This window comes from Oncorhynchus nerka, linkage group LG9b, assembly GCF_034236695.1.
Source record: "Oncorhynchus nerka isolate Pitt River linkage group LG9b, Oner_Uvic_2.0, whole genome shotgun sequence".
In the NCBI taxonomy this organism is placed as follows: domain Eukaryota; kingdom Metazoa; phylum Chordata; class Actinopteri; order Salmoniformes; family Salmonidae; genus Oncorhynchus; species Oncorhynchus nerka.
The window spans coordinates 36,803,566-36,816,798 of record NC_088424.1 but is presented as its reverse complement, the minus strand read 5'-3'; the positions used below and the strand labels follow the sequence as shown (position 1 = coordinate 36,816,798).

Sequence of the window (13,233 nt, the reverse complement as noted above, 5' to 3'; positions counted from 1 at the left end):
ATTCCACTCCTAACCTGGCATTCTGAATGAGGTGTTCCATTGTGCTGTGGTCTTATCTCGGTGTTCCGTAGCATTATCTCCATTGTAGTGAGCAACTGCTTTGAAATCCCAGGCTTTTAGTGAACACAACATGTTCCAATTACTACTCTATACAAAGTCAGCATCATTATATCAGGTTGACTGAGAGAGATGGATTGTCACAGTCTCTCTCTCTCTCTCTCTCTCTCTCTCTCTCTCTCTCTTTCTCTCTCTCTCTCTCTCTCTCTCTCTCTCTCTCTCTCTCTTTCTCTCTCTCTCTCTCTCTCTCTCTCTCTCTCTCTCTCTGCAGGTTAAAATTGTTGACTAAAGGGCCTGAGACGAGGGGGATAAACTGGGATAACTGGATCTACAGTACATTACATTCACTCATTTCATTATTGGACTGACACTGATAATGGTTGGGTGTGTCGGCATGGGTATTGGAGGTAGATGGCACAAACCCACACACGCACACACAGATCAGAATAGAAATCAATGAGTTCAGGTTTTATCTAATCAAGGAGGGTGTGTTATTGGATAATACAGCATTCCCTTAAGTGTCTAACAGTCTCCCCAGACTGGGACCTAATCACAACTAAGGGAATATGGCATTTTCTCTTCTAAATATCTTAATGTACTTTTCAATCTGCATGGTAATTCATATGCTAATGCCCAGGTTACATTAGATTCAGTGGCATAGTGCTGAGTGTTATCAGGGAGAGAAAGAGGGATGGATGGAGAGAGAGGGATAGAAAGAGAAGAAAGAGAACGTTTCCCCCTTGGTCTATGCCAGTAGACAATTATAAAGAGGCTGGTTCTGGCCTGGAGAGTAACCAGCTAGAGAGCACCTCAAACCCCTCGCTCCCTCTCCCACAGCTCCCTCTCTCCGCGGGTCCAGCATTGGGTGAATATATCTGCAGTTACAGTATATGTGGAACTCGTATGAAATGTGTAAACATGTCTGCAGTTACAGTTTACAGTTGAAGTAAGAAGTTTACATACACCTTAGCCAAATACATTTAAACTCCGTTTTTCACAATTCCCTCACATTTATATCCTAGTAAAATGTCCCTGTCTTAGGTCAGTTAGAATCACCACTTCATTTTAAGAATGTGAAATGTGCAGTTGCAAACCTGAAAGGCCGCTGAGCGGCCTTTCAGGTTAAGTCGATATAGGACTTGTTTTACTGTGGATATAGATACTTTAGTACCAGTTTCCTCCAGCATCTTCACAAGGTCCTTTGCTGTTGTTCTGGGATTGATTTGCACTTTTCGCACAAAGTACGTTCATCTCTAGGAGACAGAACGGTATGACAGCTGCATGGTCCCATGGTGTTTATACTTAAGTACTATTGTTTGTACAGATGAACGTGGTTCCTTCAGGCGTTTGGAAATTGCTCCCAAGGATGAACCAGACTTGTGGAGGTCTACAATTTTTTTTCTGAGGTCTTGGCTGATTTATTTTGATTTTCCCATGATGTCAAGCAAAGAGGCACTGAGTTTGAAGGTTTGCCTTGAAATACATCCACAGGTACACCTCCAATTAACTCAAATGATGTCAATTAGCCTATCAGAAGCTTCTAATCTAAAGCCATGACATCATTTTCTGGAATTTTCCAAGCTGTTTAAAGGTACTGTTATCTTAGTGTATGTAAACTTATGACCCACTGAAATTGTGATATAGTGACTTATAAGTGAAATAGTCTTTCTGTAAATGATTTTTGTAAAAGTTACTTGTGTCATGCACAAAGTAGATGTCCTAACCGACTTGCCAAAACTATAGTTTGTTAACAAGAAATTTGTGGACTCCAACCTAAGTGTATGTAAACGTCTGACTTCAACTGTATATGTAACTCATAAGAAAACGGTTAACGTATCTGTATTAAGAATTAAACTATTCAAAACAAGTAAATACAAATATTGTTTCAGTAAGAGCTACTGTATGTTAGGGACAGCTTATTATTGATCCCAAAACAGTTATTAAAGAGAGCTGAGCAGTGAGGAGCCATATAGCAGTGTTTAGACAGCTGATCATAGGTCAGTTATTAAGGAGAGCTGAGCATTGAGGAGCCCTATAGGAGTGGTTAGACAGCTGATACGTTTGATAAGGGGCAGATAAGAGCTAGAATAGGTCACATGGGCGAGATCTCTATCCTTAATTAACATAACACCTTAGGTTATAATTGCCTTATTTGCATATTCATAATCAACTTGGACTGGTCCCTCCCCCCCTTCCACTCACTCCCTCTTTTTAAAATCCCTCACCATCTCCCTCTTCCCCCTCTCTCTCTCTGACTGTACATGTTAATCTGGTCTAGCTAATGGGGAGTGTTTAGCAGTACCCTTGGCTCGCCTTTGAGCCCCGGTTGAAATATCTCCTCAGGCAACAGAAAGCCGAGCCCGAAAACACACACATAGGCAGACACACACACTCACACACACAAACAGACACACGCACAACGAACACATGCATGCATGCACACATATATACATGCGCGACTGCATCACACACACATTTTATAACTTGGAGCTGGGTCTGCAGCAGATGTACTGTATGTATTTATGGTGCAGTACTATGCTACAGTCGGATAAGACACACACAAACGCACACACACAGTCCTGAGCCGCAGCAAGGGCAAACGTTACAACACAGAACTCAACTGCAGCAAGCCCATAGAGTACGCAGCACAACACTGAGATGACAAGCCCATAGAGTACGCAGCACAACACTGAGATGACAAGCCCATAGAGTACGCAGCACAACACTGAGATGTCAAGCCGATAGAGTACGCAGCACAACACTGAGATGACAAGCCCATAGAGTACGCAGCACAACACTGAGATGTCAAGCCCATAGAGTACGCAGCACAACACTGAGATGTCAAGCCCATAGAGTACGCAGCACAACACTGAGATGTCAAGCCCATAGAGTACGCAGCACAACACTGAGATGTCAAGCCCATAGAGTACGCAGCACAACACTGAGAGATGTCACAACACTGAGATGTCAAGCCCATAGAGTCAAGCACAACACTGAGATGTCAAGCCCATAGAGTACGCAGCACAACACTGAGATGTCAAGCCCATAGAGTACGCAGCACAACACTGAGATGTCAAGCCCATAGAGTACGCAGCACAACACTGAGATGTCAAGCCCATAGAGTACGCAGCACAACACTGAGATGTCAAGCCCATAGAGTACGCAGCACAACACTGAGATGTCAAGCCCATAGAGTACGCAGCACAACACTGAGATGTCAAGCCCATAGAGTACGCAGCACAACACTGAGATGTCAAGCCCATAGAGTACGCAGCACAACACTGAGATGTCAAGCCCATAGAGTACGCAGCACAACACTGAGATGTCAAGCACCACTGAGATGTCAAGCCCATAGAGTACGCAGCACAACACTGAGATGTCAAGCCCATAGAGTACGCAGCACAACACTGAGATGTCAAGCCCATAGAGTACGCAGCACAACACTGAGATGACAAGCCCATAGAGTACGCAGCACAACACTGAGATGTCAAGCCCATAGAGTACGCAGCACAACACTGAGATGTCAAGCCCATAGAGTACGCAGCACAACACTGAGATGTCAAGCCCATAGAGTACGCAGCACAACACTGAGATGTCAAGCCCATAGAGTACGCAGCACAACACTGAGATGTCAAGCCCATAGAGTACGCAGCACAACACTGAGATGACAAGCCCATAGAGTACGCAGCACAACACTGAGATGTCAAGCCCATAGAGTACGCAGCACAACACTGAGATGTCAAGCCCACCGACATTGTTATCAGCTAAGATAAGACAGGGCTTTCAATTAGAAAGATACTTTTTCAGTGTTTTCAAAGACATCTACTGTATCTCCGATCTGCACATGCATTGCCGAAAACATCTTGTACAAGCTGATGTTGGCTTAGATTAAACCTTTTCAAATAGCCAGATCACTGAATGATATTTCATTCCATCAACAATGCATTCGGAAAGTATTCAGACCCCTTTTCCACATTTTGTTACATTACAGCCTTATTCTAAAATGTATTAAATAGTTTTTTTTAACTCTCATCAACCTACACACAATACCCCATAAGGACAAAGCAAAAACAGATTTTTAGAAATGTTTGCAAATGTATAAATAATAAAAAGATGAAGTATTACATTTCCATAAGAATTCAGACCCTTTACTCAGTACTTTGTTGAAGCACCTTTGGCAGTGATTACAGCCTTGAGTCTTCTTGGGTATGACGCTACAAGCTTGACACACCTGTATTTGAGGAGTTTCTCCCATTCTTCTCCGCAGATCCTCTCAAGCTCTGTCAGGTTGCATTGGGAGCGTTGCTGCACAGCTATTTTCAGGTCTCTCTGGAGTCTTTAGGTGCCTTTTGGTACTCCAGGCAAGCTCTCATGTGCCTTTTACTGAGGAGAGGCTTCCGTCTGGCCACTCTACCATAAAGGCCTGACTGGTGGAAGGCTGCAGAGATGGTTGTCCTTCTGGAAGGTTCTCCCATCTCCACAGAGGAACTCTGGAGCTCAGTCAGAGTGACCACTGGGTTCTTGGTTACCTCTCTGACCAAGGCCCTTTTCCTGCGATTGCTCAGATTGGCCGGGCGGCCAGCTCTAGGAAGAGTCTTGGTGGGTCCAAACTTCTTCCATTCAATAATGATGGAGGCCACTGTGTTCTTGGGGACCTTCAATGCTGAAGAAATATTTTGGTACCCTTCCCCAGATCTGAGCCTCGACACAATCCTGTCTCTGAGCTCTACGGACAATTCCTTCAACCTCATGGCTTGGTTTTTGCTCTGACATGCACTGTCAACTGTGAAAGCTTATGTAGACAGATGTATGCCTTTCCAAATCATTTTCAATCAATAGAATTTACGACAGATGGGCTCCAATCAAGTTGAAGAAATATCTCAAGGATGATCAATGGAAACAAGATGCACCTGAGCTCAATTTCGAGTCTCATAGCAAAGGGTCTGAATACTTATGTAGGTAAATAAGGTATTTCTGTTTTAGTTTTTTCATAAATTTGAAAAGATTTCTAAAAACCTGTTTTCATTATGAGGAATTGGGTGTAGATTAATGAGGATTTTTATTTATTTAATCCATTTTAAAATAAGGCTGTAACATAACAGAATGTGGAACAAGTCAAGGGGTCTGAATACTTTCCGAAGGCCCTGTATGTGTGTGAAACCGTCCATATGTAATAAAGTATAAAATGGCCCACCCTAACCTTACTAAATACTGTATATTCGAATTCCTTCACTGCAAATGTTACCACAAAGTGCTCCAGTTCTATACAGATAGCTTCAGACAAGGTTTCCCCTGAGCACCTATACAGTAGCAGGGAACAAGCTATACCCTCTGTTTTGATGGCTTGTAATGAGGATAAATATAGACTTTATGATAGCAAAGTGACCATATTCGGTCTGTACAGGTACTGCATGTGCACCAGGTTACACGTGTACACACACTCGAAAAATGCACACACACACACACACACCTACACACACAGAGATAACCTCTCCCCGGAATGTGTTCCCCTCCCTTCTCTCAGGTAGTCATCATTGTGATGCTGCTCTGCTCTGTTGTTCCTCTCTCAGTTGGGACTATCCTCCTGATGAAAAGACATCATTAAGAGACAACCTTGATGTCTGAAAGTGGAGGGAGAAGAGGAGGAAGGGAACAAGGGACGGGTGAGGAGGGGATGAGGAGGTGGAGTGAAATTATCTTCAGCAAACACACAATCAGACTAAAACCCTTCTCCAGCAGTCAAGACAAAAGACACTGCTGTGCCTCTGTCTCCCAATAAAATCCTTCTCCAGCTCTTTAGTTAGGCTACAATGCCTTTTAAATGCCTTTCTTTGGCTTACAGGCTCTGTGAACTCTCTCTTGGATTGGTAAAGTGGCAAACGTTCAGACTGCAAGAAACTCCCAGCTACTCTCCATAAGAAACAAGAAGTCAAGTGCAAAGACAAACTAGGATTTTGAAAAGGTTTGAGTCAGAGTGAGGCACATGAAGTGGACAGCTACTGTCATGCAAATGAGCACAAGAGATAAGACACAGCCATGGGAATAGCTGTCATCTTTCCAGAGAGCAGAGAAGACAAAGATAAAGTTATCGTATCCATATTCAGAAGAACTGTCTGTATATATTTGCATTATTGTGATATAAAGGTGTTATAGTCAACTCATGAAGATAATAAAGCTGTGGAAGTGACCTAAAGGCTTTGTGAAGCATTTTAAAAGTGCTTTCCACAAAGGAGTAACTCTCCGTCCTACGTCTGGAGGTTTTGATAAGAACCCTGTGGTATAATTAACCAATAAGCCCCGCGGGGGTGGGGTATATGGCCAATATACCACGGCTCATGGCTGTTCTTACGCACAACGCAACAAGGAGTGCCTGGATACAGCACTTAGCTGTGGAATATTGTCCATATGCCAGAAACCTCGAGGTGCCTTATTGCTATTAGAATCTGGTTACCAACGTAATTAGAGCAGTAAAAATAAACTTTCTGTCATAATCGTGGTATGTGGTCTGATATACCATGCCTGTCAGCCAATCAGCATTCAGGACTCGAACCACCCAGTTTATAATTAAGGTTAGTTTTGATAAGGACCACGTGTTTAATTAAAAGTTGTATTCTTCTCTTTATACAGTTCACACTGACTTTGCTCTGAAAAGTGCAGGTCCTAGATCAGCCGTTCCCAAACTATTCTGTGCCACGATGACTTACCTACAGTCTTTTGAATTTCCTTATGAGCCTCAAGAACAAAAAACAATATTTCTTGCCACTATTTCTCGCCCATTAAGCCACAACCCAAATAGGACCTATCTGTCACCCATTTCAGACCAGCCATTTGGGAAAAAGTGCCATAGATTGTTTAGGATCAGAATCACATCCTGGTTGAATAACAATCTCCCGAAGGCTCTAGCAATATGGCAACGTGTGGGAAACACGAAACGGTTCAGCATGAAATATCCACATAACACCTGCTCTGTACACACACACACACACACACACACACACACACACACACACACACACACACACACACACACACACACACACACACACACACACAATGTGCACACACACACACACACACACACACACACAAATGTGCACCACACACCTGCCCTGAACCATATGTGCAATTCGCTCCCTGGTTCTTTTTAATGAGAGTGTAGCAAAGGCGTCGCTACGCTAGGGGATCCAGGGCTGAGGGATATATGAGAGCCATATGTTGCAGAAGTGAATACACGTGTTAGCATCCCTCATCGGGTATGTGAGACCCCATACTGGGCGTCAGGCTCTCTTGATCGTGGGTAAAGCTTAGGGGAGACATTATTGATGAAAGGAGAGCATGAAAATGAACATAAATACTCTCTTATATTACCAATGTAATAACACATCATAAAGCAGACCATTTTATCCAGAGCAACATAAGACGACTGCTAATATTCTCTATATGTGAGTGTGGCCCATGCAAGAATAAGATCCCGTCCTTTCTCTCTTTCTCTCCTTACAACAAGATCTACATTCTGACGGGCAGCACAATGGCCTGCCTCCACGAGCCCAGCACCTCTGCCCTCTTCATGCTGAAAAACGTCTGCCTGGGGTCCTTGCTCCCAGGACCCCCGCTGGTATAGGTCACAGAGGAGAAGCCTGCACAGCCAGAGCCCTCTGGTCCTATAGACCCTGAGGTATACAGAGGCTTTTAAAAGTGTTGATGTAGTGCTGAGGAAGCGAAAGAAGCCCACCCTCTCAGTTCTAACAGACACTGACATATATGGGGCATAACTGATGTGATATATGTCAGTGTTCTTCTGTAAGATGGACCAGGATGAAGTGTGTCCTGAGTTATAGCCACCCAGACAGTCCAGTCTGTTAGAACTGAGAGGGTGGGCTTCTTTCGCTCTCTTAGTAGCCTATATATCAACTTCCTGTCACATCTGGATATTTCAAACCTGGCTCTGAAATTCTGATTAATCCCTGCACTGCCACAGAATAGTGCAGGATGCTACGGAAGATAACAGTCTTCAGGTCTCAGGAAAGGCTACACATCATGCACGAGTGGTTCACTGACCAACCTCTGTTACTCATGAATGAAATGGAGCAAACTGAATGTGTGAGACATCAGCCACTCTCGTAGGAAATGGAAGTACTGTACAATAAAAAGTGCTATTTTATTATTGATGCCTAAGCGCCTCAGTTTAAATAATAAACAAGCACTTTATACTCAGCCTCCATTTTCCTACCAATCAGGCATTTAGGAACACTAACACAATGCAAATGGGTGTTTACACGTTTTACAGCTTAAAGTGAAACAGCATTTTTCACACTCTGCAGTTTTGAAATCAATCATTCAGTGTTTACCGGGTGTAACAGAACTAAACAAGGAGAAAACGTTTGCAATGCCTTCCTGGACATCAACGAACAGACATGCACACGTCTGGTAGAAAGACGTATTTAGTACATGAACCCAAACTTGCATTCTTGGTATGCAGCGACAATGTAGCTACCATGATCAACATAGCTACCATGTTGAGAGCCACAGAGCCCGTAGTTGTGATCAATAAAAGTCATTAACAATCCCTTTGGGCTGTGCTGTACCCTCTGGCTCTACAAGATTGCTTCAGATGAAACCTTTTTATTGGTTTAATTGCTTTTCAAATCAGTTTCGTATATTAATTCATAAATGAAATTCTTATTATTTTTTCCTTACATTAGGATTGAGTAATTATACTGTTTAATGAATCATTGATGAATCATTTATTGTATCCCTGTGCTGTAAATCATGTGTTACTGATTCTGTAGCAGAGGCTATAATTGCTTGGCTATAAGTGATATACCGTGTAAGTGTAAAGGGTTTCAATTGGTTTTGGTTTGAATGTTTTGGTATGTCAGTCAACAGCCCTGTGACGTTGCCTTGGGTGAATGCTATAAGGGATCATTGGGATGCCCTACCCCATTGAAGTTGACATTTCAAATGGTTAAGGTAAGGGTTAGGGTTAGGTAAAGGTTAGTGTTAAGGTAAGGGTTAGGGTTAGGTAAAGGTTAGGGTTAAGGTAAGGGTAAGGGTAAGGCGTTAGGGTATGGTCGTCCCAAGGATCTCAGATAGCTCTGGCCTGCGGGTTTTGTGCCGTCTAAAGAGAGCCTAAGGGAAACACTGGCTGCTCCTGTTGTTCCCTGTGGTGGCTGTGGTGGGGTGAGCACCTGCTCACAGTGCTGCTGTGAGGCTGTCTGTGGCCATAGCAGGCAAAACAGGGAAACCATTCTCACTCCCTCAGACTCCATGTCTCTCTCTTTCTACTTCCTGTCTCACTCTCTCCTCCTTGCTCTACCCTTTCTGACATATCCTCTTGCTCCCCATCTTCCCTTATCTCTCTCTGCACTTCACTCCATGTCCCTCTCTCTCCCCTCTCTCTCCCCCTCTCTCTCTCCCCTCTCTCTCCCCTCTCTCTCCCCTCTCTCTCTCCCCTCTCTCCTCTCTCTCCCTCTCTCTCCTCTCTCTCCTCTCTCTCCCCTCTCTCTCCCTCTCTCTCTCCCTCTCTCTCCCCTCTCTCTCCTCTCCCCTCTCTCTCCCCTCTCTCCTCTCTCTCCCCTCTCTCTCTCCTCTCTCTCCCCTCTCTCTCCCCTCTCTCTCTCTTCTCTTTCTCCTGCCTGTCTCTTTTGACACAAACATAAACAACTGCAACCAAAGGCTGTTAAAGGCCATTGGAACTCGATGGCCCTGATAGAAAAGGGGGGAGTTGTAAACAATAAATAAATTAGAATGGGTAAATCGCTCTGCCGGCCCCAGGAATGCCAGCAGTAAGTGAGCAGTTTTCCTTGCCACTGAGGACCATGTTGGGTGCTTAAGGGATCCGCAGTAGGCTGTAAGTCTGATGAACACAAACATTGAGAGTGGGTGGGATGTTGGCAGCCCGGGCTTTAGTCTACAATATATTCAGAGTCTCTGTCTGTGGGATTTAGCCCAATAAAGCTGCCTGATGTTGACCCCTCTTCTCTCAAGCCTCCCTCTGGTCATCACTATCTGGTCATGCTAGAAAGGACACAAGTACAACTCTATCTTGTGATTATAGCCACTAACCTTAACCGTACACCTCATTAAGACCACAAAGCTCATCCAATTTGGTCCATTCAAGCAAGCATGGTCATCTAGCAACTACTCCTCCTCCTTCACACGTTCAGCTCTTTATGAGAATGGTCTCACCCCATGACATAATTAAGCAATAAGGCACGAGGGGGTGTGGTATATGACCAATATACCACAGCTAAGGGCTGTTCTTATGGACCACGCAACGCGGAGTATCTGGACACAGCCCTTTGTCGTGGTATATTGGCCATATATCACAAACCCCTGAGGTGCCTTATTGCTATTATAAACTGGTTAACAACCGAATTAGAGCAGTAAAAACAAATGTATTGTCATACCTGTGGTATTGGCTGTCAGACAATCAGCATTCAGGGTTTGGACCACCCAGTTTATACTGTAAATTCCCTTAGGAATGGTCTGACCCCATGCTATAACTTCCCTTACAGGCATCATTAGCACCTCCCACTCACAGTTAGAGATATAGAGTTCAGTAAACCCTGTCATCCCATCTGAAGCTCCAAACCCTGTCATCCCATCTGAAGTTCCAATACCTGTCATCCCATCTGAAGTTCCAAAACCTGTCATCCCATCTGAAGTTCCAAACCCTGTCATCCCGTCTGAAGTTCCCAAACCCTGTCATCCCATCTGAAGTTCCAAACCCTGTCATCCCATCTGAAGTTCCAAACCCTGTCATCCCATTTGAAGTTCCAAACCCTGTCATCCCATCTGAAGTTCCCAAACCCTGTCATCCCATCTGAAGTTCCAAACCCTGTCATCCCATCTGAAGTTCCAAACCCTGTCATCCCATCTGAAGTTCCAAACCCTGTCATCCCATCTGAAGTTCCCAAACCCTGTCATCCCATCTGAAGTTCCAAACCCTGTCATCCCATCTGAAGTTCCAAACCCTGTCATCCCATCTGAAGTTCCAAAACCTGTCATCCCATCTGAAGTTCCAAACTCTGTCATCCCATCTGAAGTTCCCAAACCCTGTCATCCCATCTGAAGTTCCAAACCCTGTCATCCCATCTGAAGTTCCAAACCCTGTCATACCATCTGAAGTTCCAAACCCTGTCATCCCATCTGAAGTTCCAAACCCTGTCATCCCATCTGAAGTTCCAAACCCTGTCATGCCATCTGAATTTCCAAACCCATTACATTCTAGTAGGAATACACAATACCCACAGTTCAATATCAAGTTATGAGTTACACTTGGTTTAGTTGTCAACTAACGTGAATTCAACATTAAATCAACTAAACATTTACCATGTCATTGGATTTAGATTAAAATTTGGGTGAAAAAATTAAGAAATCCCCTTATGTTGATTACTTTTTGCAAATCCAATCAGTTTTCCACAATGATTCATTTTTGTTGTTGTTGTTGAAATGACGTGGAAACAACATTGATTCAACCAGTTTGTGGCCAGTTAGTTTGCAGAACTCTGTATGGTTCTGCTCCCACATCAAAAACCCTATGGACCAATCACAGGACATCTTGAGGACATTTGGAATGAACAACAGCCAACAGCAGAACAAGAAAGAACAGTCAGGATGTACAATAAGTTACTTAACTACCAATACAATTAAAAACACAAGCCTGCCATGCAAATATTAACCACTACCCTTTTCAACCCAACTGGGTCTTGACTGGTCCCAGATCTGTTTGTGCTGCATAGCCAACTCCTAGGCTAGCTCTTCCTACAGTAGGTCTCAAAGTGCTTTACATTGTTCTACACTCAGGCATAGCCCAAGGAGCTACTGAAAGAATAATGAGCCAATCAATGCAATGATGGCAGGCAAATTACCATATGTCTGACCTTTGGTCTATATCACTGGAAACCTTTAGAAAAACATAATTATTCAATCAACGTCACTCTTTAATGCCACTTACTTACCCTGGTCAATTGGGGTTGAGAGTCACAATATACAAGAATGACCCAACATGTAGAAAAAAAAACCTTGCATTATTGGATAGGATGAATAAGAGCTGTTGTTCCATATAGGATCAGCATGTAGACTAATTGTCAACATGATTAAACTCATCATATTGACCATTGTCATTCTTATAACTGGTAAGTAAAACTTGAATGATCATACCCACATGAAACTAATGGACTACATCATGCAAGTGATGCAACACATGATTCATTCAACTAAAATATATTAGTCCATGTCCAATTCTGAAAACAATGATGCACTGAATAACACAAAGAACACAGAGCCCACACAGTGTAGCAGCCAAAGGAGACACGTACCTCAAAAGAATACGACACAACACCCTTTGTCATTGACAAGAACCTAAACAAAGCATTCAATGGCAGCTGATTAAACATAGCATGTGTACATTCAGAGCACCAGCAACCGAAGGCGCGGCCGCGGTAAAAACGCTGCTAAAGCGAATGCAATACCTGTTCATCCATCCTCCACCATCTCTCTCTACGGCTAAACTCACTCACCATTCACTGTGCGAGATGGACAGGTAAGCAGGCGATGTCTGGTTTGTTGCCAGTCGTCCTCTCGTACGCAGACCGGTTTTCCTCCACGTCTGAAATCAACACAAAGGGTGGAGCAGGGCACCAAGCTCTCTCTGGGTCTTGGTAATCACAATGCCTGGATGAGAATCGGCTATTAAACTACCAATCCCCTCTGCCGCACCTGTCTCTTCCTCGAGCGGCTTCTGCGCGTAACCGTGGCATCCCCGTTATCTTCCAGTGAACGAGTCCAGACCAGGTCAAACCTTTCCAATAAACCTTTCCCGGGTAAAAGAGAAATATGGTACCTGCAGGTGCAGTGCTTTTTTTATAGGCTACATTTCAGTGCCTTGTTTGAAGATAAGGATATTTTTCGCACCCCTGCAAATCACACAATGAAATCCAAGAGTGGGCTATAATCGGTGTAGAGGGGTAAGCGTCACCTTCAAATGACCAGAAGGCTTAGGCTATATGTGCAGACAAAATACTCACGAGTCTTTTCATTCTGTCTTAATTCATTCTCTCTGTCTGTGGACCCCAGCTGTGCAGTCTTTCCAGGTTTGCATGCAGTGCTCCCTTGACAGCCGAAGAAAGATACTGGTCAAGCTCTCAGCTAGCACAGGCTCAGGCTATAATG

General features: G+C 43.8%; 1 protein-coding gene across 1 annotated transcript in view; it reads right to left on the bottom strand.

The window, feature by feature from the left end:
* LOC115118365 (semaphorin-6B-like) overlaps positions 1 to 10,740 on the bottom strand; it is a 114,002-nt gene extending 103,262 nt beyond the window's left edge. Inside the window, exons 1-2 of the mRNA XM_065013619.1 lie at positions 10,680 to 10,740; positions 7,576 to 7,727 (exon numbers count right to left, since the gene is read on the bottom strand). Of these exons, the coding sequence (XP_064869691.1) occupies positions 7,576 to 7,727; positions 10,680 to 10,740 (213 nt within the window). The remainder of the gene's footprint in view (positions 1 to 7,575; positions 7,728 to 10,679) is intronic.
* Positions 10,741 to 13,233: the final 2,493 nt, after the last annotated feature.